Source organism: Grus americana, chromosome 22 (assembly GCF_028858705.1).
Source record: "Grus americana isolate bGruAme1 chromosome 22, bGruAme1.mat, whole genome shotgun sequence".
NCBI lineage: Eukaryota > Metazoa > Chordata > Aves > Gruiformes > Gruidae > Grus > Grus americana.
In genome coordinates, this window is record NC_072873.1 from 1,208,893 (window position 1) to 1,234,737 (window position 25,845).

Consider the following 25,845-nt stretch of genomic DNA (forward strand, 5'->3'; position numbering starts at 1 on the left):
AAATCTGGCCCCACGCGCTGCTGAAGGTGCAAAGCAAACAGAGACGTGGATGGCAGCACGGCATCGTGGCATCGCTCCCCCCTACCTCGCCAGCTGGGATGGAAAATGCATCCCTGGGGCAGGCAGGGGGAAAGAAAAGGTGGGAATATCTGGAGCAAGGATCATGGCACGTGTGTGCAAGGGAGCAAACCTGGGTGCGGACCCGCTGCACCAGCAAATCTCTGCTGGGGAGAGCCCCGGCGCAGGTCTCATCCCCACCGTGGGTGACAAACACTGAGCAGGACTGGGAAAAGTGGGAAATGACAATAATGTATTTCCTAGTCAGGTTCTGGCCTCTGAAAAGCACAAAGGGAGGGCTTATTCGCTGTCAAACCTCCAGCAGAAAATTATCCCTCGCTCCGAAAGTGCCCTCGGTGCCAGGGCCAGGTATTCACGGGGGCTGCTGGAGGAGCGGGGCAGTAACCTGGGGCTCGACCCACCCCGGGGTCCCCAACCTGCCCCACATGCCCCCTCCCTCCCTCTCCCGCCCCTATTAACGGAGACATCTTCAACAGCTCCAAATTGCCCGTAATTACCCCGAGGAGGCGGCGAGAAGCCCCTCACCGAGGGGCCCGGGTCCACAATTACTATAATTGCGCCTCTATTTCAGGGGAGCGATTGCATGCCTGAAAATAGCGGTGGGTCCCGCACAGATGTTTTGGGGGGGGGGGCACAGCCTCGGCCCCCCTGCTCCAGTGCCCCCATCCCCGTGGGGCCGTTTTCCCAGGAGATTTTGGAGATGGGAACCTCTGAGGACCAGGACTGAAGCGTCTCCCCCAAACCGGGGACAGACCCCCCCAAAGGGAGTGGCAGGTACGGAGGAGCAGTCTTTACTTTACAAGTGAACAGCCTATTTATAAAGGGGGGGCACATATAATAATGGTCAGTATTTATAAATAAAGGCAGGCCGGGGGGGGTCTGCGGATGCCCCGGCCCCCCAGCCCCTCTGGGGGCCCCCCTGCCCCATGTCCATGAACGGAGGGACCCGGGGCTGCGGCTGGAGGCCAAGTCCTGTCCCACCGGGACGGGCGCACCGGGACGTCGTGCCGGAGCTGCCTCACTTCGGACCGTGATGGAGCAGGCGATCCCCATGTCCCTGCAGACTGCGGTCACCTTCCTCCTCCTCTTCCTCCTTCTCCATTCTCTGGGGTCTCCCAGCGCTTCGCTGGGCTCCCCGGTCCCTCGGGGTGCGGTGGCAGAGCATCCCCCCCCTGCACTGGCCCTCCCGGAGCCAGCGGGTGCTGGAGCCGTGGCAGCATCACATCATGGGGGCGCGGGGGATGGCGTCCTGCGGGTGCGGCTGGTACCAGGCTCCGAAGCTGTTGATGTAGCTGCTGGGGGCCAGGGGGGCCCCTTTGCCCGGCACGGGGATGTCCCAGAGTGGGGGGATGTTGGGGGAGCAGGGGGAAAGGGAGGTGGCGGTGTGGAGGTGCTCCCCGTCGGGTGCGCTCGAGCCCTGCTTCATGATCTTCTTGTACTTGGAGCGCTTGTTCTGGAACCAGATCTTGACCTGTGGGGGAGAGAGGGGTGAGTGGGGCGGATGGGGTCTGTGGCCAATGCTCCCCCATAAACCCCCAGCATCAGTAGCTGCAGACCTCTCTGGGGTCCCCGTCTCCCCCAGCCTCACCTGCCCTTTCCAGGGGGCACAGCCGATTCGGGTGGGGGTCTGTGAGATAAGCCGGGCTCTGAGCCCAACCCTTCACAAGCCACCAGAGACTCCACTAAGAGCAGCTGGAGGAGATTGTGGGAAGAGGCACAGGGAGCCCAGACGAACGTGCGATACATGGAGACCAACCCGGGAGTCCCCGGCCGTGCACATCCCCACGTGTCCCCGCGTCCCCCACTCCGGCACAGGCTGTGGCCCCCACCAGCCCAGCCAGGTGCCGGGTGCCGGGGCTGGGCCGGGGTGCGGCGCGGTGGGGCCCGCCGCGCTGGGGTGGTGGCCCCGCTCATTCCTCCGCGCAGTCCCCCCCGCGCTGCCGGCAGGTTCCCACTTGCCTCCTCTTCCCTGGCTTTATGAGCTCGCTTCGCCCCTGGCTCCGGGCTGCACCGCTGCCGCCTGCCTGTCTCTCCCCATCACCTTCAAAAACCCACTCGCCCCGTCCCGCGGCCCGGGGCCGCCCAGCGCCGGGCACGGCCGGGCCGGCAGCCAGGCTCCGGGGCTGGGAAAGTCCCGGTGCCACTGGGAGGTGCGAGCAGGGGTGCCCCGAACCCGAGCCCCGGGGGCCCACCGGCGCCAGCTCCCCTGCCGTGGCACGGCACGGCTCGGCACGGTTCCAGTTGCGCCCCGGCACCGTGACGCAGCCTTAATCCAGCGTCGCTCCCGGAGCAGCGATGGGCACGAGCCCCCCTGCATGGCACATCCCCGGGGTGGGGACCGTCCCCTCGCCCCTCGCAGGGGCCATACCTGGGTCTGGGTGAGCCCCAGCTGGGCTGCCAGCTCGGCGCGCTCCGGCAGCGCCAGGTACTGGGTCTGCTGGAAGCGCTGGTTGAGGGCTTGCAGCTGCAGGCTGGAGTAGATGGTGCGCGGCTTGCGCAGCTTCTTCCCCTTGCCGTTGACGCGCAGCTCCCCGTTGGCGATGGCCGGGGGCTTCTCGTGCTCTTGGGGTGGGAGAGGAGCAGAGTTAAACCAACACGCTGGGAGGTTAAAAAACCCCACAACCCCAAAACCATCCCACCCTGGCCTTGGGGGCTGCAACAGGTTTTGCTTTTCGGAGGTTAGTTTTGGAGGGGAGGGGGGACTTGGTTTTGCTGTGCTGGTTTGTTTAAGCCCCAGGTAAAGCAAAGGGGAAACAGGAGGAGGAAGGGAAGGATGGGATCTTTCGTTCAAGGTCACTATGCAAGCCCAAAAGCGGGCAGGCCACACGCCCCTCTGCTGTGCACCCAAGGGGGAGCCGGGCAGGACCCCACGGGGTGACAGAGGGGGCAGCAGGACAGACTGCCCTGCCCCGGGGGCCCTGGCTGTGGGCACGCTGCTCCCCGGCGTTGCACTGAGCCCCCGGGCAGCCCCTCGCTCTGAGGTCTGTGCCCCCACGCTGGGGCCCTCCCCGCTCCGTGGCTTTGAGCATCCCTGGGTCCTTCCTGGCCCACGTGGCTCGTGCGGGGCAGAAACCCGCCGGGGCTCAGGGCGGCACCGGGGACAAGGTGGTCCCCGGCCCAGCAGCATGGGGCTGATGTGGGTGAGCACAGGGCACGGCGGCGAGCGTGTCTGCACACCTACGTGCACCCGGCGCACAGTCTGCTCTGGCCACAGCCACGGCTCTCCGGAGCTGACGAGGACCCAGCCAGGCTCGGGACCCCTCCGTGGGGCAGCCCGGGGGCCGCTTCACCCCGGGGCGGCTCAGCTCGCAGTTTCCTGCATCAGCTTTTGGGGAAAGCAGTGGGGAACGGGGATGCGACGGGGCAGGGAGCCGAGTTCGGAACGCGTTGGTGGTGGGGCAGGGGGGAGGGCACGGGGGGCAGGATGCGGGCAGCCGGGGGTCTCGGGGGGGCAGGATGCGGGCAGCCGGGGGTCTCGGGGGGCAGGATGCGGGCAGCCGGGGCTCTGATGCTCCCCATCCCCGGGGTTTCCTGCAGCCACGCAGCCGCCCATCCGCACGGGGCTCCGGCAGGTCCGGGCGCTCTGGGAGCGGGGGAGACATCGCCCCCGGCCCCCGCGGGTCCCCTCGGCTCCCTCCCCGCCGGGCCGAGCCCCCGTATCGCCACCGCCCCGGCGGGCCGGCGCAGCCCCGACGCGCTTCCGACGGCTCCGTCCCGGCGCTTCCCGGCGAGTCCCCGGCGCTCCCCGCCGCGTGGGTGCCCGGGGGCGGGTGTGCAGCGCCGAGCGCCCCGCGCCCCCCCTTACCTGCGTCCTGCAGCCTGGCGCCGTGGGCCAGCCCGGCCGGGGGATGCTGGGCGCCGGGGGGCGGGTAGGGCAGGTAGGGCCCGCCGTGGGGCGGCGGGGGGGCACCGCCGCTGTAGGGGTAGGGCCCGGGCCGGCCGTAGGAGGCGAAGGGCGGCGGGTCGTGCTGGGGGTGGCCGGCGGGGTGGAGGCCGTGCAGCGGGTAGTGCGGCGGCGAGGGGTGGCCGAGCTCCAGGAAAGCGGCTTTGGAGGGGTCGGGCCCCAGCAGGCTCTCGGCCACGGAGCTCATGGTCATGGTGGGCCGGGCCGGGCCGGGCCGGGGCGCGCAGCCCCCGGAGCCCGCAGTGCCGCGCCGAGCCCCGCCGCCCCCCCGACGGGCTCCGCGCTGCCGCGCCGCGGCCCCGCGCCCGGGGGATCCCCTGCCCGCCCCGCCCCGCCCCGCCAAGCCCCGCCCGCCATGACGTCACGCCCCGGGGCACCCCCCTGCGGTTCCCCCCCCTCAGGGTTCCCCCCCTCGTCTGTGCCCCGGCCCGTCCCCCGGAGAGGAGACCGGGGCGGGGGGGCACCTCGGCCCCCCATGTCCTGGCTGGGTGTCCCCGGGGGGGGCCTGGCCCACGTGCTTCTGCCCGTGCGGGGTAACCCGTGCTGAGGGGGAACCCCTTCTCAGGGACCCCCTCCATCGGGGGCACGGGGGGGGGCGGTGACTCCCCAAGCACATGGCCCCGGGGGGGGCACATCCCCTTGAGGGGGGGCACGGGGCAGCCCTGGGCGCCCAGAGGAGAGACCCCGGGCGAGGAGCAGCTGAGGCCGTTCGCACTCAGCTCACCCATGGGAGAAGGATGGACACGGGAGGGACGGACACCGGACAGAGGGACGGACACGCAGGGCGTCGAGGCCTCGTGCATCCCCGGTCCCCGTGTTCATGGGTGCTGGGGGAGGATGCCGGGGGGGTGGGAGCCCCAGAGCCACCCGGTCGGCGCCCGCCCTGGCAGACAGGAGGCCCCTTCCCCTGGCGTCGGCAGCACCCGGTCCCCGCGGGGCCCCGCTCCCGGCGGCAGGCGCCGACCTGCCCGGCTGCTCCCTCCCACTGCCCCGGGGAGCCCTGACCCCGGCGGGGTGCGTGGGGCCCGGAGGAGCCCTGCAGCCTCCACCCCGGCTGCCAGCCAGGGCAAAACCAGGGGCAAACCCCCCCGCCGGGGGGCTGGGGACCCCCTCACCGCCTTTGGGGACAGCCAGCCAGAGCCCCGGACGGTGCTGGTGGGAGGATTTGCACCCCCTCAATCCCAGGTCTCACACCAAGCCCTGGACGGGGTCTGTGAGCCCCGGCTGCACCACGGTGATGGGTGTCGGGACACTGGGGTGACGCAGCGGGGAAGGGAACCGGGTGGCCCCGGGTGGCCCGTGCCAAGCCGAGCACCGGCCACGAGGTCTCAGCGGCCACCCTGTGTGGGGTTTGCCCTGGAGGAGCAGCCCCGAGGGAGCGAGGGGGTGACAGGCGGCCGGGGATGGTGGCAGGGAGGGTCCCCCATCCCCACCCTCCCATTAGACCATCTTCAAAACATGTTTCCATCTCGCCATCGTGCCGGGTCTGAGTCACTCCGAGCAGGGGCCAGGAGCTCCGATATAAATAGCCGAGCTCCTGGCTAACCCCAGGACACACTGGGACCGAGTCCTGCCCGGACTCCCAGTGCACCAACCCTTCCCCTGACCTGCCCCGGACCCGCCATGGCTGATGGCTTCTGCCCTCTCTCCCCATCCCAACCGCCCTAAACCTTCTCGCACCGGCGTCCCCAGGACTGTCCTCAGGGATGACAAGGGCTCAAAATCCTCTGTGAGCCCTAAATTTGGGTGTGGGGAGAAGGTGTCCTGCCGCCTCTGCCCAGGCCACCAAACTCTAGGGGCAAATATGGAAAACACCCCAACACCATCCAGGCAAAAGCGGGGGCGAAGCAGCAAAAAAAGAGAAATCCAGATGTTGTCCCGCTCTGCCCGGGCTGGCCGAAGGCATCCCCAGGGAGCCCGGCTTGGCCAGCACCGGGGGCGAAGCGTGGCCGATGTGAGTATCAAAGGAAACCTCCGCTGATCTGCTTTTATCCCGGCTCCTCACTTTCCCTGCCGGGGTGACTCAGCTCTCACCGGCTCCAGGGACGGGTGCCGGCTTGCTGGGATGAGCTACCGGCGGCTCCGCTCCCTCCGGTGCTCCTCGCCCCGGCGCTGAGGGAGGGAGGGAGATGCCAAGGCTGGGGGCTGTGTCCCCCCCCGCCGTGGAGGCTGCCCGTGGTGGCAGGGAGGCTCCCGGGGCTGGACCGGGGGGCTCTGAAGACCCAGACCCCCCTTCCCAGCCCACTGTGCTCTCCCACACCTCTGCGACATGGTGGGCATAATAAATACCTATCGATAAATATAAGGACCCCAAAATTTCCACCATGTAGCTGAGGTCCCAGGGAGCCAGGGTCCCGGTGCTGGGTGCTGGTGGAAGGACGGTGCCCCGTGGGTGTTTTGGGGCAATACCTGACTTCTGGCAGGAGGAGGAGGACCCTCAGGGTCAAATCCCCTCCTGGGGCAAGGTGTCGCAGCTCTGTTTCATTGGTGAGCCCCAGGGGGGGATCGCACCCCACCGTGCCTGGGGCTGGAGAGCAAGTGGATCCCCCCACCGGGGGATGTCCCAGAGGGTCCCATGGCACGGGGCAGCCCAGGGCGAGCAACGAGGCAGCAGTGACACCAACCGAGAGGCAGCCCATCTCCTCCTCCTCCTCCTGCCCGACTCCACACCACCCTCACACAGGTGTTTTGGGTCGGGGGGGGTCTGACGGTGTCGATCTCAGCATCCCCGAGCCCCATCCTGTGCCAAGGGGCCGCCCCATCTCCGAGCCCACCGTGGCGGGCGCAGGGACGGCGCTACCTGTTCCGCGTTCCCTTGGGAGACGGGGTCAGAAACTGGCCCCAAACCTTCAGGCTGCACAAAACTCCCAGCTCCCAGCCACCGCTCACCCGGGGCTGGTTCCCAGCGGCTTCGGCAGCTCGAGGGCAGGAGCCGTTGCCACCCTGGCACCTGCCCGGGGACGAGCACGGGGTGCGCGCCCGGGGGCCAGGTCCCAGCCCTCCAGTTTGCGTCGGCGCGGGCTGGCAGGGACAGAACACGCTGTTTTAGCAGGGTTTGGGGTTTGAGGGGTAACCCGCTGCCAAAATAAATACATCAAGTCAACTCGTATTAAATTAAAAAAATAAATCAAGGCCATGCTCGGAGCCAATTCAAAGTCTCGGTCTGGGGGTTGGAAGGTGCTGACAGATGCCGAGACCCACGCGGTGGCAGGGAGCGCGCCCGGTGCTGCCGGCCGGGACACGCGGGAGCCGCGGCGCTGCCGTTCGCCGGCCCGGCGATGCTCTTGCTTTGGCGGCAGGCGCTCGGGATGCGGCTTCGCCGGTGCAGAGCCGAGGCTCCAGAGGCTCCGGGTTTTTACCGGCTGCCTTGCCGGCACCGGCTGCCGAGGCTGATGAAAGCCGATGAAGGATTAAAGGGGTGCAGGGAAGGGGTGGGGGGGGCAGGAAAGCATGTGCCAGGTAACAAACCTACAAGATCCTCCAAGATAAAGGGAGATCCCAACAGCTGTAATTACGCGCTGGAGATAGAGCGGCGCGGGGAAAGCCTGAAGCCAAGTACAGGAATTCTGGGTTAATGGCAGCCCAAGGAGAAGTTAATAACAAGCCGAACAAAGTGGGAGCAGACAGCCTGGCGTCTGCCCTCCCACACGCCACCGCTGCCACACTAACGAACAACTGCGCTATCTCCAGCCCCGTCAATAATCCCGGGGGAGCGCGGGGAGACGGGGTGCCAGCACGAGTCGGGCTCCTCTGCGCAGCGAGCTGCGGCGCTGGCTTCTCCCCGGCTTCTCCCCCGGCTTCTCCCCCCGCTTCTCCCCGGCTTTTTTGGCTGGTTGGCAAAAGAAGAGCATGGCAAAAGGCATCCCGGGGGAAGGGGGAGGATGGGGGGGGTCGTTCAGGAGCATCCTCTGGGAGGGGGCTGGAGCAGGTAACAGCGCGGGGGAAAGGCTGTGCTGCACGACACCCTCCTTTCCCAGGGCCTGATCCTGCCCCACAGGGAAGCACCAACACGAGTGGGAGCAGGATTCGTCCCCCGCACGGTGTCAGGCACCTCCGAAGCACCCAGGACCCGTTCCCCCGCACAGCGAATCCCGGCATGAGCAAGGCGAGACGGGAGCTACTGATGGGGAGGTGACCTGGGGGCGCAGCGGTGGCCCAGGGGACACACGAACACGGGAGGTGAAAGCAACTTGGCCATCACAGGAGGGTCTGGGACCCGGCTTTGACAGGGGGGTTTAAGAGGGACGCAAGGAAGGAGAAAGTTCACATGAATATTTTTTCCCCCTTTACCTTTGCAGAACTCTTAACATCTCCAGGAGGGATTTGAAAGGGGTTTTCTGCAAAAAGATGCTCAAAAATGGGCTTGGCCCAGACGCTGCGGCCTCAGCAGCCAGCCTGGCTGGCGTCGGGCTGGTTGAAGCCCTGGGCTCGGGGGACTGGGGGGTTCTTGGTTTCCAGCACCCAGAGGCTCTGCAGCGGGTGCGGGGCAGCCTGGTGCCACCCAAGGTGGTGGAAACCGGCGTTTCCCCAGCAGCATGGCCACAGGCAGAGCCACCGCCACGGCCAGGATTTGTGCCCTGCTTCGTCGCCGGTTTGAGTTGAGAAGAATTCATAGAGATGTTCAAAATTCTTAAAATTAATAAGCATCCCCCCCCCCCATCCCTGCTTCATCCCCACTCAATAAAGGAAATATTTTGGTTTAGAACTTGAAATCCCAGGACATAGATCTGGTCTGGGTTTGGTTTTCACGGGGATCGCCGGTTGGAAATCAAAGGAATAAAAGGACCCTGATGTGAATCAGCAGCGATCCACCGAGGAGCACACAGTCCCCCTGATTTACACCAGTTCAGCCCTCGGCCCCTGCGGAGCCAGACGAAGCGAAGGACCGGGGCACGTTCCCCTTCGTGGCATCTGGTTTGGAGAGAAGCAAAACCGGCGCTGGCTTTGCCACCCCATAAATGCCCAGAGCCTGCAAATTTACACCAGTATCACCAGCTACTCCTGACCGGCACCGCTGAGGGCCAAACCCGAGAGGGTCTCCCCCCATCCCTGCTGTTCTTTGGGGAGTTTATTAAGTGCCTGGGATTAATTGCGGGAGCAATTTTCTGCTGTCTAAATTCCCCCCATGTCACTGTTCCTCCCCTTGTGCCCCGGCGTGCGAAGCCAGTTTGGGGGATAATTATGCCCCATCTGGAAACCTTTGGGGAAGGTGTGAACCTGTTAGGCAGAAATATGACATATTTAATCAATTATTCCATTCATTAGCCCCAGCCTCAGCGCCTTGCCCTGCTAATTTGACAAGAGCGCTCGTTAAAGAGGGTTTTTAACCCTCATTCGCTTCCCATCACCCTTAACGCAGCGAGCTGGAAGAGCTGAACCCCGACCTGTCAGGGGTTTGGTGGTCCCCAGTAACGCTCAGCGAGGAGGCTGGCTCTGTGAAAACATTTTGCCTGCCGATGCAAACCCAGAAAAATCCTTTGGGGTGCTCCAAAAAGTATTAAACCCCCCCCCCCATTTCTTTCTGTTCACACGGAGCTCCGTGGCTTGGCGTGTCGCCTGGCTCCAGGCTGAGACGTCACTCGTCTTTCCCACCTCGATGCTCTGCTGCCCCTTTCTGCCCCTGCCGCCTTTGCTGGAGCGGCGCGAAATCGCCTCTTTCTGGGTGGAACAGATAAAAAGGACAACACGAATTTATTGGGTTGTGAGCAGAGCAGTTAAATAATGGGAACTATTGATTGAGATTTTTTTTTTTTTCAGATAACTTGAATTTATTGTGCATTTACATAATGAACGATATTGGTTTGGATGTTTGGGGGTTTTTTTTTTTTAGATAACTGTTTGGAGGTTGATTTTCCCATAAGGGCGAGCCTTACAACAAGCCCAATTAAGATCTGGCCCAGGTTTTCTACGCGATTTCCAGGGACTCTTCCTTGCATAAACGGCTTTTCCTTTCCTAGCCAGGCTCTTCCTTTGAGAAGCTGCTATTTTCCCTTTGGTGAGACCCATTAAGGGGTTGCGACTTAACGTAACGAGGCAGTTGGGGATGGCTAGATGCAGCGTTTAAACAAAGAGATCATCAAGCGCTGGCCTCTCGGTGGAGAATTGGATCCAATCAACCTGATTAATTAGTTTTAAAACAACCTCTTGCAGCCACACGTCTCTAAAGGAGAAACTCTATAAACTTTGGGATTAGGACTGAAGTGGGCAGCACCCGTTTTATCACCTTAATAGCTGGCACCCTGGTGAGCCAGGAGAAGGGGTTTAACGGGGGGTTTTAGGGGCTGAGGTGCCCGGTGTGGTACCCAGGTGCTGGCACAGCCTCCCGGTGCCCGCGAAGGTGCTTCCTTCCCCTCGCCCTCCTCCATCCCAGGCGCTTGCAGAGCACCCACCCGGAGCACCCACGCGCAGGACGGTCCCCGTGCACATCGGCATCCCCGGGGTGATGCTCCGCCGCGGGGTCCCGCCGGGGCCAGCTCCGCTCCCACCGGGTGGGGGGAATTAAACCCCACGTCCCCCCCCCAGCATCCCGCTGGCGGCAGCGCCTGTTGAGATGTTTCTCTGGAAAGGGGCTTGGCCAAGGATGGAATTTAAATCCCACAGATTTTCTTGTTTGTTTTGTTTTTTTGGGTTTTGGTGTGGGGTTTTGTTTTTTTTTTTCTTGTTGTTGTTATTCATTTTCTTTTTTGTTTTGTTTTTTAATGTCCTAGCTGGAAAACTGAAAGCTGTGGCTGAGAGCTCCTCTGGCCGTGCTGGGCTCCATCCTGCCATTGCCAGGGTGCTCAGTGCCCCCAGCAAAGCACATCTCCGTCACCCACTGGGTCCTGGTGCTGGGCAGAGGGGCCAATTCTGCTGACATGGGAGGCAAAACACGTGAGGTGAACTGGTACGGCTGGGAGGAAGAGCTGAGCCCCTTCTGTCACTTGGTGCAGTGAAAAAATGGAATTTCTCACTTTCAAATCAAGCTGCATTTTTTGACAAGCAAAAACCCTGTTTAAATTTCAGTAAGTGGAACAAAATCCTTCCGTTTCCTCAAAGCAAAACATTTTGATGGGTCAGAAGGGTTGCAGGGGGAGCTCACCATTTGCAGGATATTTTCATTCTGGTTTTGTAAAAGGAGCAGGCAGAAACAGCAGGGTTTCTACGAAATCCCACTCTGCCCAGGCCACTCGGAAGCGCTATAAAAACCTGGGGAAAGGCCAAATCACAGGGTCAAGGACTCCACTGACCGGACCAGTGGAACGACGACTCACGGAGCAATCCCTGTCCTTGCTTTCTGGTGCGGAGAAATGGCACGAAACGATCTGATCTCAAGTCGGAGCAAGCGGGGAGAGTTGGGGGCTCTTCACTTTGGGGCACAGGTTGGGGACGCTGCGGCTGTGGCAGCATCGGCACCCGGAGGGGACGCTGGCCGGCAGCGTTTCCACATCCAGATGCCACAGGACAACATCTGGATCCCCCATTCCGGAGCACCTGGGACCCCCCAGTCCACCCCTGGCCTCTCCCAAGCGCTGGAAGCTGCATCTGCAGGCGGACACACGCACGGGACGGGGAACGCACGGACGACCCCGTATCCTCCGCATCGGATGCGTGGTTCCCGTCTCGTGCCCTGGGACGTGTCGGGGCTTGCAGGTTGGGGGAAGAATTTGCCGAGCTTTTAAAGAGCCGACAGGAAGGGCTTGAGCTTGCAGCTGACTGCACGTTCAGTCCTCGTTTGCGAGCACTTTGCATCGCTGATGACAGAAAATTGCTTTGTTGCCCAGGTTGTGGGGATTGAGTGATGGGAAATCTGCGGCGTTCGCTCAAATCGGCAAAGAGGGCTCCTTGGCGGCGGGGGGAGCCCAGCCCTCCCCTGCACCTACTCTTGCTGCTGAAAATAGATGAGCGATTTAATCATCCCCCCTCCTTGGATTTATCTTCATCAGAAAGTGCTTTCAGTGTCAGACCGAGCCGGAGATGCAGTTTGTGGCTATGGGGGATGCTCGGGGGTGAGCCAAGCGTGGCTCGCAAGGAACCACATGGGAGTCCCATGGCAAAAGTCCACGAGCAGGTGAACAGAAGAAGGGCGGGCGGTGGAAATCGCTGTGATATTTTACCGATGGAACGGAAACCTTTCAATAAATACTTGGAGAGAAAAATATATATTCTGTTGACATTTCCCATATTTGGCAAAATCCCAAGCCTTCCACCAAAACCCCAAAGTCCCTCAATGCTTTAATGAAGAGCAACGTCGCCAAATGTCCTCTTCTTTTTGGTGGTGAAGACTCTGAAAAAAAAATTATTTCAGGAATTTTTAAGAGGGAAAGGAGCAATACATCGGAAAAAGTTTCAGCATCTCTGGAGAAACGGGTGTTTTCCAACCCGCCCCAGTGACTCGTTCCTGTGGGTTGGCTGCTGGAAGGTGCCAAGGCCGGTGGCCACGCGTGTCCTCGGGGCAATGAAGATGCCCAGCTCATCTCTCGGTCCAGGCACAGCATTAGGGGAGGGGGGAGAAGCTCCCCGGGCCGGACCCGCTGCGTTCCCATATTCCAGCTCTGTATTTTAGCTCCGATGAAAACCACCGTGTTAACAGCCCCAGGCCTGGCTCCCTTCTCCTCCTTTGCAGCCAACGATGAATTTCGGAGGGAGCAGGCTCAGGTCAAGCCTTGGAAAAAAATGTCATCTCAGAGTCCTCGATTTACCCACAGAAGAGGTAACAGCAGGGTGGCTACCAGAGTGCAGCCCCGGGTAGCCACGTAGCCTTCCCAGGCAAGGTTGCCCCCTGCGATGCCGAGGCTGCCGGGGACCCGCGGAGGCTCAGCGCTGCGGGGTCACTTGCTGTCCCCAGCCGGGACGCGTGGGTTTGGAGAGACGTTAGGAGCATTATCATCAGTGACCCCACATTCTTGCTAATTAACAGGGAGAAAATTAGTGGTAAAGGAAATTGTTCCTCTTATATTGCTGTTTCTGGTTTGCTTGTTTTTTTGGCATGGGTTTTTTGGTTTTTTTTTTGTTCTCTGCGTGTACCATGTAGAAAGAATTATTTAAGCCTCTGGGGCCAAATTCCCAGGCTCGACTTAAGCAAAATTCTCAGCGTGAGTTTTTGGCCGAATAAAGGAGGCAGGGTTTTGCCCAGACGCAGAAAAGGGCAGAAGCCAACCCTCCGCTTCGCTCTCCAGCAGGCTCAGCCTGTGGTACCCGCTCACAGAGCGGAGCCAGGGGATGCTCGGCTCAGCCCAGACCCTCCCCTCTGCAAAGGAGGGCTCGGTCCCCGCCAAATCGCGCACGTCTCTGCAGAGGGCTTCAAGGGGAAGCCGGGCAGCTTTGAAAAGCATCCTGACAGTGCCGTGGGCACCAGACGCCATCTGAGGCAGGCGGGATGGCTCTGGCAAGGGATGCCACGAGGGCGGACGCTGGCGGAGCTGGCGGTGCGACATTTGGAGCTCGGATCCCCCGCAGGGCAGAGATGTCTGGTGGCCACCTCCATCCGGTGGCTGGCTAGTGCCTAGGGCTGGCAGCCACCTTGTAGCGTTGTCCTGCTGCGCAGAGCGAGCAGAGGGACAACCCTTGCATCCTGGTCCCCTCGCAGGACCTGACCTCTCCTCTTCTGGCCCGTGACAGCCATCTCCCCGACTCCCAGAGCCACCGTCCTTTCCTGCAGAGCTGGAGGCAGAGCCGCTCACCCCGGGGCCCGGGGACACCCCTACCGAGCCGGGGAGCCACCGCCAAGCCAGTCAGGGTGGTGTCACCTAACATGTCCCCACGCCACCGTCCTCCCTCCCCAGCACGCTCGCAGGCGGTCATTAGTGGAGCTGACAATCCCCGCAGCACGCGCCGGGTATTTCCATCTCTGGGGAAGCTGAACTCAAGAGGGAGAAAAAAAAAATGGTGATGGTAAATGTATAATTAAAGTCCTATTAAGAGGCGCCTAGGAGTCTCCTGGGGAGCAGGGTGTACGAGATCGCTGCCTCCCCGACGGCTCTCGGGTGCAAAAGTCTCCCCAGGCACGGCCAGGAGGGCCCCGGGGGATCTGCCCCGGATAAGGCATCGTCGGGGGCTCTGAGGCGCTGGGGAATCCCTCCCAAGGCCAGGCTGCGGGCTGGGAGGAGAGGACCATCCCGTCCCGTCCCATCCCACCCCCTGCAGCCTTGCTCTGACTTCAGAGACGCTGGGAGCAGGCGTCCGTCCGTCCCCGGCTCCCCTGGCAGCTGCATGTCCCCAGACAGCTCAAAGCGGTGGGCTGGGTGCCCAGCTCAGGGGCAGGGTGCTCCCTGAGTCCAAACCCCTCGGACCGGGCTGGAGCGAGGGGCCACCAACCTCAGGCAAGCAGAGAGTCCAGTCCTGGGCTTGGCAGGACGATGCCCGGCTGGAGCCACGTGGCTCAGCAGAGCTGCTGGAGGACAAAGGCATTTTAAGAGGCAAAAGGAGGGAGCTGCTCTCGCCTGACCTACGTTAGCGCTGTCGTGGACTCGGGCTTTCACCGTCTCCTGCGCCCTGGCTACTCCCTCTCCATCTCTCAAGCCCTTTTGGCATCTCAGGTCCTCACCCTCGCAGGGAGGTCCACGTCTTTCCTCAGAGACCTGCCCACAACCCACCACGCTCCCCGGCACCGCGCTCTTCGGGTTCCCTTCGCTCAGCCCCCCGGTCGGAGCCTGGCTCTGACCCAGCTCAGCGATCCACCTGCGCTGGGCGATTATTTTTCCTCTCCCTGGAAGCATCCTCATTCCGGAGGTGACACGTGAACCTCCCTGCCACCTTCACCCAGGGCTCTCCCCGGCCGCCCTTATTCAAAATGAAAAACACCCCAGGTTGCGGCCAGGTTTGATGGTAAATCACACCGTTTCCTCACCGCCCGCCGGATTCCAGCAGCCCGGCTTGCATCGCCCTCCCTTGCAGGTGGCTTTCCCATTCAACGCCTCCCATCTCGCCTACCCCTTCTCTTTACAGCTCCCATATTAGTCGTGGTTCACCGGGCACTGAAAAGGGACTGGAATTCCTTAATCCACCTGCGACCTGCCGAGGAGCTTTCCCAGCCCCAGCCCCGTAACCCAATCCCGCTCGGCACAAAGCCGGGGAGGCATCGCCCGGCGTTAACCAGCCGCTGAATCTCACCTCCTCCTGGTCCCGGGAGGGTGGGCGGCACCGCGGGCACCGCTCCCTTTGAACGTCCCCCGATAAGAGATTTGCCGGCGCGGAGAGGTCGGCCGAGCTTTTGTCTCGCCGTCGGTTTGGAAAATTCCACCTGGTCGTGGTCGGGCTTTCCAGGGGTCCCATTTCATGCAGTTCACAGCCCAAAACGCGCCCGTGGGTTGGAGTGCAGCTGCCAGAGCAGTCAATTGGCTGAGGGAGGGTTGGGAAGTTTTTTGTTTCGTGGGGGTTCTTTAACAGGAAAATGGAATTAATTATTTTTGCCAGGAACACAACTACTCACTTTGACCTGGGCAGAATTTCTCATCAAAGTATTGCAGAGGTGTATGAGTCCATCCCATAGTAACTAGCAGCTTGGGCATCCACACGGGACAGGATTTGCCCCCACTTTGAGACCCGGAAAGCAGCGAGGGTTCAGGTCTCGCACGCTCTCAGAGTCAGCCCAAGTCCTTCCCGTCAAAAGATTTTTCCTGAAAGATGTATTTTCTGTAAAAATACGCCGCTGCCTCCTGCAGCCATGCCAGCCTTCCCCAGCTCTCCGGTCTCTGGTCCTTCCTGCCCCATCTATGGACATCTCATGGAAACTCAGCTCAGGGAGGAAAATCTGGCGTTTGGCAAAGGAGCAGGTTGGAATTCCGACGTCAGTGAATTTGAGTGCTCCGAAAAGCCTTTCAGGTGGGAAGTGAGTCTTTCTCCGGCCCACAGAAGTCAGATTGTGAAATCACTTGAAATCCTGGCAACACCACCCGCAAATTCACTTGTACGGTCCAGCCATCGTGCCAGAAAACCTTCCCGTTGGGAAACGGGGATGATGTTGGAAAGCTTGGGGCGGGCGATCGTCACTGTGGGCTGTGGGTGGGTTTGGTTTCAAGGCAGCTCTACACCCCCAGAGCTGGAGAAGGGCTCAGAGCACAGGAGGACCCAGGGGCGGAAGGAAGGTTGTCAGACGACTTCCAGCACGGCTAGGGCACGTTTTCCTTCACCTTACTGTTGGGTTTAATTTTGTCATGAGTCTGGAAAGCACCAGCACATGGCAGAGGGATGAGCGGGGGTGCTGAGGGGGAATCCCAGGGCATGGGGTGAAGACATGCCTTACCCACACCTCTGAAGACGTCTGTAAGACACAGCCTTAGCCAGTTTCCAGCGCAAACAGCGGGAAAATGAGGTTTATCTCAGGTTGTACCTCGAATTCAGACTCCTGTTTTTCAGTTCCTTTGCCCCATCTCCTTCCCCTTTGCAGCCGTCTCCCTCCCAGGGAGGGAGCTGAGCTGCTGGAGCCACGTGCACCTCTCCTGGGGGGCAGAGCATCCCCCCAGTGGGTGCCGGTCACCCAGGGACCCTTGAATACGGGTGTCTGAGCACAGCTCCGCACGGAGAGATGCAAGGCACTCGTGCACACGTGTGCGTGCATGCACAGACCGCCGCATTTCTCTGGCGCGCGTGCAAGTGGGGGCCTGGCGGCTGCGTGTTCGCTCTCACCTCGATGTCCCTCAGCAGCCTGTCCCGGCTCAGGATGGAGACGCGCAGCCGAGCACGGCGTCCCCTCGCCAGCCGCCTGCCACCCGTGGCCTCGCACCAGGGCGTCTGGCTGAGCTCAGCTCCAGCTGCGGCGATGGGAAGACAAGGTCAGAGGCAAGCGCTCGCTTTCCATTTGCTCCGACTTTCCGCCCCTGCATCCCCCCACATCATCCCCATGAGTAATCGGGAGCGGCCAGTTCCCGTCTGGTCCAACGGGACACAGGGCCACCCAGAGCCACCCCTTGGCCCGGGAAGGCAGCTGGCAGGCAGCGAGGAGGAGGAGGGTGATGAGGAAGGAGACTCTGGGCTTTCCTGTTCCTCTTGGCTCCCTGGGGTTGTTTGGGGTCCTGGCCGGACACCCCTGGGAGCTGGCCAGCTCCGTTAGTCACGCAGGGAGGCGTGGAGGCTGGAAGGACCCGCAGCCCTGCCAGGGCGGTGGAGAAGGCAGAGCGGGCATCGTGGATGAACAGCATTGCTCTCTGCTGCCAAGGAGCCATGAGGAGGCACCTGGGACTTGAGACCTCCTGGCCTCCGCTCCTCCCCCCTGGCCCAAGTCTCACCTTTCCTGGCTGTGGCGCTGGCATCTCTCCCGGGGCAGGCTCATCGCATGGTGTCCCACCCTCAGGGCTCCTCGCGGAGGCTACGGGGCACACAGGGGGGAGGTTTGTGGCTGGAAGAACGCGGGTCATTTTGCGACGAAGGCTGGTTTCCAAACTTGCAGTGTTCAGAGCTCAAAGGGCAGCGGGAGACAAAAGCACTAAAAAAAAGGAAGCAAATTAATACTGACCACCTCCGGAGGCATTGCACCAGAGACCGCAGGACCTCGGGAGCGAGGGCAGAGCTATCGGCAGGGCAGTGCTCCTGCCTCCCTCCCCATCCCCGTCCATCCTCTCCAGGCTCTGCAGCCTCACGGAGAAAGACGCAGCGATGCCTCTGGCTCCCTGACGCCCATTATCCTCTGGTGTTTATTATACTACCTGTTGTAGCTCCAACTCAGGACTCCCATAAACCTTTCTCTGGGTGAACACCACATCCCTTTTCTGTTCAGGGCTGTTCTTCCATACCACACCGTCGTTTCATTTCCTCGTGTACTGTGGCCCTAATGTGATGGATAATTAATTAGCATTCCCATTCAGGCTGGCTGGCTGCCTCAGAGAACCATACCACTACGCTTCTCCATCCTCTTCCTCTTCCTTGCTTTAGGGGAAGCAGGGAAGGACCGTCACGTGGGGAAACTGAGGCACGCAAAAGTGCAGGTTCGAGGTCAGTAACTTCTCTGCTTGCAGGAACTTGCCGGCCAGTCGGACGTGGCCCAGCAGTGACGGGCACCGTGCCCGAAGCACCGGCGGGCTCTCGGCAGCCTTCCCAAGGGAACAAGCCCAGGTTAACACTAGATGGCTGTTCACACCTGCCCTGCCCACCTGATCGGGGCTGAAGCCCTTCACGTAACAGGTCTCGGCTTCGGCGCTGATATAACACCGGCAGCAACGATAACCGAAGGGAGCAGGGAAAGGCACGGGGTGTTTCCCGGCAGGTTACACGCTGCTGTGCGTTCCTGCGCTGCCTGGTTCCAAGCCAGCTTGATTCGGTCATGCCTAAAAGCCCTCAGCACCAGCAAAATCAGTGCTCCCAGCCACAGCAAAGACACCAACTCACAGACACTGTAACGAGCACGAAGGGCCACGCCGCACGGATCAAACCGTTCCTCAAGGTCAGACCCAGCCACGTTCGCAAGAGATTGCTTGGGGATTGCCTGAGAGATTCTGCAGGTAAACAGAGTCTCCAGGGATGGTGACACACATGTATGCAAACGCGTATGTGCACACGAGTACGTGTGTCCCGGTGCCGTCACCTCTCTGCCCGGTGATGCGACATCTGGGGACGCTGCAGCCAGTTTGCTGCTGATGGCAAAGCCACCGGCCTGAAATCAAAGGGATTTTAAGGTAACTCGCTTTCCTGACGCACGCCACTGAGTCCTGGCTAAGAGGTGACCCAGCAGCCCGCCGGGCCAGGCTCCCCGCCGCGGACCCCGCAGACCCCCCCGGTGTGGGGGCAGCGCTGTCCCGGTGCCAGCGGGGGGGGGCGGCCCCGGAGCACCCCCGGCCCCGCTCCATGCCCAGGAGAGGCGGCCAGGCTGCAGGTAACGTTGCCATCTAGTGGCTTCCCCACCCCGAGCCGAGGGAAGGAAGCCACTGTCGGGATTATTCGGGAAGAGGATGGTGGGGGGGGGGGGGTGGTGAAGCAGCAGAACTGCGCTGGTACCCGAGTAGCACCCGGTGACACCCCAATGACACCCCAGCGGTGCCCGGGGGCGCAGGGAGCAGCAAGGGCTTGGCTCATCCGAGGATGCGATGGACAAGCTTTGGCCTCGTCGCTCAGGCAGCAGCGATCCCATCCTCTTCCTCAGTGGCTTGGACCACACGGCAGCTCCCACCCCCCTGGGCAGCAGGTCGGTGTCTGCGCAGCCAGACCCAGGGCTCGGGGTGTCGGGGGGATGAGCGGCAGCTCCTCCAGCCTGCGACAACGCTCGACAGCAGCTCAGACCCCTGAATTCGCCGGGCAGAGGAGCAGGGAGTCCTGAGCTTTTGCACACCACGGAAAGGAGCCTGCCTCCAGCCTAAGGGCAGAAGGTGGAGGCTTGGCTTGAACCTGGCAACACCTCAGCTCCTGGAGCTGTCAGGGCTTGGTCACGGCCGTGACATCGCAGCCGCCTGTGGATGGTACTTGATGGGCAAGATTCCTGCCAAAGCATCTTTCTTGACAGAGCTCAAGATCAAAGGCGGATGGGGCCGAGTACATGTGCAGCTCTTCTCCGCACCGGGCTGCATCTGAACCGAATTTGGAACGGCCCTAGCAGGTCCTCAGCACGGGGGCACGCACAGAGGTGTAAATGCGTAACACAGGACGTGACGAGCTGCTTGCTTTTGATAAACACAGGAAAGTTTTCCCGCTCTCCTCAGCTCTACTTGGAGGCCAGAGGCAAGGCAAAGGGTCCTTCTCCCGGTTTGAGCAGCAGGAGCAGAGGTGGGGGGTCCTGCCCGAGCCAGCGCCTGGGGAGCGCTGCCCTCCGCTGCCTCCTGCTCCCCGTTGCCCCTCCTGTGCCGGCAGCACCCTCTGCTCAGCAATCCGTGCCTCCCAAAGCATGAGAGGAGAGAAGCAGGGCTTGTTTGATGCCCAGAGAGGAAAGCTCAACTCCAAAGCCCCTGTTTGGGAGGAACGGAGTCATCTCCAGCCAGCCTCACACCGCTGGCTCTGCAGACTGGGGGCATGCCGTTTTTTTGGCCTGAATTCCAGAGAAAAGGAAGCTCACGTGTTCACTCTGCATTTGCTGGCTTGCTCCCTCGTGGGACTTGCAGGTTTGTTAGGCAGCCTCATGCCCAGCTCACGCGGGCAGGCATCCTGACAGCAAACCCCCTACAAGTTCTGCACAAATGTCGTTTTTTCCATCCCCAGAGGGAACTGTGCTTTGCCAGGTCGGTACCAAGACTCATTTCATCCTAGAGAAGCAGATAGAAGGATCCTTGCCCTGTCCAGGAGGGTAAATCCAATAGTACTGCAGAAAAACCTCACAAGGGATAACTACTCCAGGATGAGACTTGGGATTCCTCCAATTCCTCCTCTGGGAACCCTAAAGGAAGTGGTTTGGGGATTACCTGGCCCTGGAATAAGCTCCTGCCTGTCCCTTCGTCTTCTGCACTGCCATTTACACACTCAAGCATGAAGATTTTATCTGTACCCAATCCCTTTATCTTTTTACAGCGTACTATTTTAAAACTCTCGCTGTTCTTGCTATCTTAATACCTCTCTAAAAGCTTTATTAGCCCCGCTAAGCCGTCGGTAGCAATAGCGTCTGGTGGCACAGAGCTTCGCACATCAACCGCACGCGGCTATGACGTTATTTCATCCTGGATGGAGATGCTGAGACCGACCCTGCCTCTCGCCTTTCAGGGGCCAGTGCCGTGGCTGTGCTGGCAAAAGCATTTTGCAGCTGCCCCCCTATCTCCTCTCTGCATCTCACAATGAACAGAGCCTGTGCCTGCATTCCTCACAACGTAGTCACCTTGTTTGGCTGGTGTCTGATCCGTCTTGGTTTCTCTCCTGCTCTGGAAAACACACCCACAGGAAGGCAGCCACCTCCCCTTTCCCCCTGTCATCTCCCTGTTCTCCATGGCGCACACGGGGAGCGGCATCACTCGATGCCTGGTTTGATTGTGGAAGAGGACGCAACGGCAGGGTGTTCACCCTTGCGTGCCCAGGATCTTTATCTCGTCAAGGCAGAGAGGAAGTACAGAGGATTTAAATTGGGAGCTGGAAATCAGCTAGGGAACAAGATCATCCCGCACAGCCTTCCAGTGGCTGTGGGTATCGCTTCATCTGCCTAACCCTTCCCTGCCTGCATCCTGTGGGAACTCTCCTGGCCTTGCCTGGCGGTACCCAGGCATCCTCCTGGGGGTACTGCAGGCAGCTCAGCCCGTGCTGCTCCAAAGCCACATCCCTGTAAGAGATCCAGGTGTCTCCTCTCCCCCGGCACGGCTGCACGGCCCCCAGGTCCTGGGGCTCAAGGAGCAGGCACCAGCCATCCCTCAGGCTGCGCCAGCTCCCCGCTACAGCAGGCACATTGGAAATGACCAACCCTACCCGTCCCTGCTAACTGCTACAGCCAGGTCCTCCAGCTGCCAAGGGCTTCCCCGTCCTCAGACTGCCTCGAGCCAGTGGAGATCATCACATCTGCTCAGCCTCACGTCCTCGGCATCTCCTTTTCCTGCTGCAGGCTACCTCCCTCGCCACCTGGGCCCCCAGTGTTTTCTGTCCCCCAGTGCAGAGGCAGCACGGGTCAGTGCTGGGCGTTAAACGGCCAGGAGGACACTGGGGCCCCGTGTGTAGGCTGCTGGATGGGGCCACGGGGAGTGTGCTGCAATCCCAGCCCGGCTCTGTTGTGTTTACTTCCCCTCCCAGCTTTTTTGCAAGCTCCTTGGGGCAGTGCCTGTTTCTCAATAGAGCCCTGCTCTCTCTTGGGGCTTGCTTTCTGCAACTGTGAGCTAATGCTTTTGCCAGAGATGATGCCCGAGATTAAAAAAAAAAAAAAAATCCAGGCTGCAATCCCATCCAAACCAGGACCCCATTGCTAATCTCTGTGAGCATTTCTGCACACGCAGGGTCAATCTCCAGGAAAACCCTGAACAAATTGCACGCTTTGGGTGAAGTTTAGCTTTCTCCACCCTGTAGCATCACTGCTATCGCAGAAGGCTACGGAAAGGCCACTCAGTATACGAAGGAAGACAGCGCAATCCAAGCAAACCAGACGAGACTCCCCGGGTCCCTCCCAGAGGTCAGCTCAATGCCAGCCCGTACCGGGGCAGCAGCTGAAGTTAATGAAAGGATCCTCACTTCCATCCAGCTGCAGTTTTGGCTCCCAATTCTTGTTCTCTGAGGGTGCAAACGCAGCCCTCTGGCAGCGCAGGGCTGTCACCAGCACACGGGCAACTCCCCAGCGTCATCTCCGGGTGCCAGCCCCTCTGCAGAGGCTTCGCTCTTCTCCAAACGCTGCTTTAAACCTTCTCGTGGTGGCCAGCAAGCCTCCGAAGCTGACAGCTCCTATTCTGGGGTAGATGGAGTCCAACACCATCATCGTCTCACGGTTTCTGTAGGCTCCCTAGGAGGTATCTGCTCATTTTTGCTCATTTTCTAACAGACTACAGAGGTCTAGGGGCAAAAATCACGTCTTGTTGCTTGCACTGCACCAGGACACTGGTTTGTACCAGGGACTCCTGGCTGCTACAACAGCTCAAATAAACCGAGGATGGGCATTAACTGTATGTAATGGCATCTTCCGCTATGCCTGTATGGCACCTATAGCCAACCTCGGTTATGGCTGGTAACCCAAAGAAATAAAAATGGAAATGGCACATCCAGGAAGGCCAACAGCCAAGTCAGTTTTGCTGTAAGATAACCAGAAGAGCACCCGTCCGAGACAAACAAGTGTGACACGGTCACGCTTTTCACGCAGGCTCGGGTGTGATTAATCCCTGAAGCCTGCCAGGGAAGCGCGCAGCTAAGCAAACGCAGCCTTTGATGTGCAGCTTGGGGATTGATGAAACTGAAGCACATTTAGCGCAGCGTAGCTCTAGGGTGGCCGGAGGAGGGGGGGGGGAAGGGAAGGGAGGAGGAGTGGGCAGATAGTCAACCTGTCTATTCAGTGTGTTATACAACTCACCCCGATGGACTCAGAGCAATGCCTAAGGTATATAATAATATTAAAAAAAAGATGCTACAGAAATTTAATTTAATTTAATTAAAAAAAAAAAAAAGAAAAAAGAAAAAGGCCGACAAGAAGAAAGGATTGTCCCAGGAAACTTCCCCTTGCCCAAGGGAGGTAGCGTGGCCCCGCGGGTGGCAAACTAGCCTAGGGATTTGGGATCTACTCCAAGCAAGGCTGGTAGCCTCTGTGTGGTCTTGGTCAAGTTCCCTTACCCTGTCCCACCGCTTCGGCAAGGTTATCTCTGTGGCTGGACATCAGCCCGCAGCGAGTCGGGCTGCAGAGCTGCCCTCTGCAAAGGGAGAGCACGCTGCATCAGGTGGGCTTTCATCCTTGCGGACCCGAGGTTTATGGCAGGCAGGACGAGCACCTCGCGCCGCCTCGCCGTGCAGAGCCGCGCTACCAGGAGAGGTAGCGAAGGGACAGGGCTGGACACGAGGAATGCAAGAGGTCACGTTGCTCATCACGTACCCCGAAGCGGGGACCACTCTGCCCGTGTCATCCCTGACGGGTGTTTTTCCAGACCCAGCGATGGAGACTTGACGCTCTCGCCACGAAATGGACCTGAGCCGTTCCCAGCTGAAGTCAAATGCAGGGCTCCAACTTTTCTAAACACGCTTCCTCAGGGGAGAAAGGTGAGATGTGGAAACCCTTTCTGAAGCAACACAAATCTGGACATCTTTCCACCCTCACTGGCTTGCCATGCTCGAGGGGTAAGACCGAGGTCAACCCCCCGTGCTCTCACCCCAGCCTCCAGCTCAAATCCCGCTGCTGAGCCCAATTCCCGTCCTTCTGGATTTAGCAAAGTGCAGGCACAGGATCAGAACCGAGCGCAGAGGATGGATGACCTGACCTGGGAATTTCCTTTGACTTAACCTCATGGAAGGAATTGCGGCAACTCCATGATTAAGGCTTAGCAAAGATAAAACAGGGAAAGTAAGCTATACCTGTGCTTCGTACGGACACAATGTTAAATCCCAGCCCGGCTCCGTGGTGTCGATCCTTCTCTCTACGTGTGCCAGCACCCTTTAGCTGGCTGTCTAAATTTCTCTGGTGTGATGCTCATTAATCTTAAAAAAAAAAAAAAAAAAGTGTCAGATTGTGAGGATTCAAATCCCAAACAAAATACACCAAAAATGGGTATTGGCTCCTTCACGAGCCCCAGACTAAATCCAGAGGTGCCGCACGCACTGGATGGAATAAAAAGGATGTGGCCGGCTGTCAACATGGACACAGTTCACCTCTCGCGGTGGCAGCAAGGCACAGTGGGTTCTTAGTTTGCCTTTTCCCAGCCCAAAGCTGCTTTCTCATGCTCCAGTCCCCAGCAGGGACAACGGCAGAGAAAGATGCTCTGAGGGCTTTTGAGACCAAGGAGTGATCCGAGCTGAAGGGTTTTCCTGTTGGCTGTTTTTTCTGTGGTTTGATTTAATTTGATTACAAATGTCTGTCACAACAAAAGCAGTCCCGGGAAGATGCAGGCAAACTGCAACTTGCATTGGAAAAAACCCCACGTGTTCTCTGAAACAGCTTGATGAAAACATTTTCAAATGTGTCCCTCTTCCCCAAAGTGAAATGTTTCCATGTAGTCCCCTCCCCACAACCACACGCATTTACAATTTTCCAACCAGCTCTGCTCATGGCCCTTCGCTTCACACAGCCCAACACACTCTAGTAAAAAAAGATTGACAAAACCTCCCTGGAAACCCCGGCCTGCATGACAGCACGATGGAGGACGTTCCCTCCGCAGCGATGTTATTCCATCCTCACACCCACCTCTGACCCTCTGTGGGCTCCAGAATTACTCATTGCACAAGGCTGCTCCATCTAAGTCTCCTGAAGCATCCCGGGATTGCTCCCATCGCACTAGAGCACTGCAGGACCGTGACTCATTTCTCTGTAAGATTAAATCAACTCTTCTCTTTTTTGGGGGGGAGACACTTACCAGCCAGGATGGCGCAAACTGGTTCAAGAGAAGTAAATGCACTCACCCCTAACCGAGACTCAGAGCCTGTGCCTATTTCCAAAACAGAGTCTTTGTGGTTCTACAAGGGCTAGATGTCCTCTTCATTTCAAAAGTTCTTCCAGGACCAACAGGAAATGTGCTGAAACACCGTGAGAAAGCTTGTTCTTGTGGTTATGTCTGGCCCTAACCAGAAACAGAATCGCCAGGAGGTGGGATGAGAGTGCTTGAAATCTCTCCAACTTCCCGTTACAAACGCAAAAGGTCTGCATGCTTCAGATGAACTTTTGGATGCTCCCATTGAGCTTTTGATGTCTGCCCTTCCCTACTCACAAGGCGCTGAGAACAGCAAAGCATCAGTGAGTGAAAGAGTCTAGAGCAGCAGTCCCCAAGGAGACTATGGAAGACCCTTGTCCCTGTGCGTGTTGCAGAGCCCGTAGGTCCCCAGAAACAGCTGCAGCTGTTTTGGCTCAGCTTCTGCTGCCAGCTCTGACAGCCCCAACTCAATCCCCTGGATGCTGGCCCAAGAGGCAATCTGTTGGAAGTGCTCCTAGGATTGCTGCATCATGTCTCAACCTGAGCATTTTCAGCTACACATGTATAAGGAAATCTCACCATGCTCCAGCATGGATGATATTCAAAATACCACTCATCTTTCCACTCCTGGGGTCTAGAATATCTCCTCTCCTTAGACCCAAGTCCTCCAAGAGATTCAGTCAAGAGTTCGTCTCTTGATTGGATGAGGAAGAGGAAGGAAACCCAAACAGAGAAGGGAACCCCAGAGAGGACAGTCTGAACAGATGTTGAATAGCACCTTTAACATCTTCAGTTACCTTATCTAACCTTCTGTACCAGCATCATGAGATGCTGCAAGAGCCGCATGGCAAGGAGAGACCAAAGGCCTCATGGGTGGCTCCAAAAAGCCCAAGCCATACAGGTATTTCGGCATCCCACTCTTATGTAAGCACCAAGGCCAGATTTCATGCCAGATGATTCAAAGCACCA

General features: G+C 59.7%; 1 protein-coding gene and 1 long non-coding RNA gene across 2 annotated transcripts; both read right to left on the reverse strand.

Moving 5' to 3' along the window:
- Nucleotides 1-868: 868 nt before the first annotated feature.
- On the reverse strand, nucleotides 869-4,237 carry DLX4 (distal-less homeobox 4). Its single transcript, XM_054801735.1, has 3 exons — nucleotides 3,884-4,237; nucleotides 2,447-2,640; nucleotides 869-1,549 (listed from the first exon to the last, which is right to left on the reverse strand). The coding sequence occupies exons 1-3, from the start codon at nucleotides 4,173-4,175 to the stop codon at nucleotides 1,298-1,300; spliced, it is 738 nt and encodes a 245-aa protein (XP_054657710.1). The 5' UTR covers nucleotides 4,176-4,237; the 3' UTR covers nucleotides 869-1,297.
- A 12,260-nt stretch (nucleotides 4,238-16,497) lies between these two features.
- On the reverse strand, nucleotides 16,498-23,942 carry LOC129195679 (uncharacterized). Its single transcript, XR_008573939.1, has 3 exons — nucleotides 23,828-23,942; nucleotides 17,185-17,381; nucleotides 16,498-16,710 (listed from the first exon to the last, which is right to left on the reverse strand). It is a non-coding gene; the product is annotated as an uncharacterized LOC129195679 (long non-coding RNA).
- Between the last annotated feature and the right edge of the window lie 1,903 nt (nucleotides 23,943-25,845).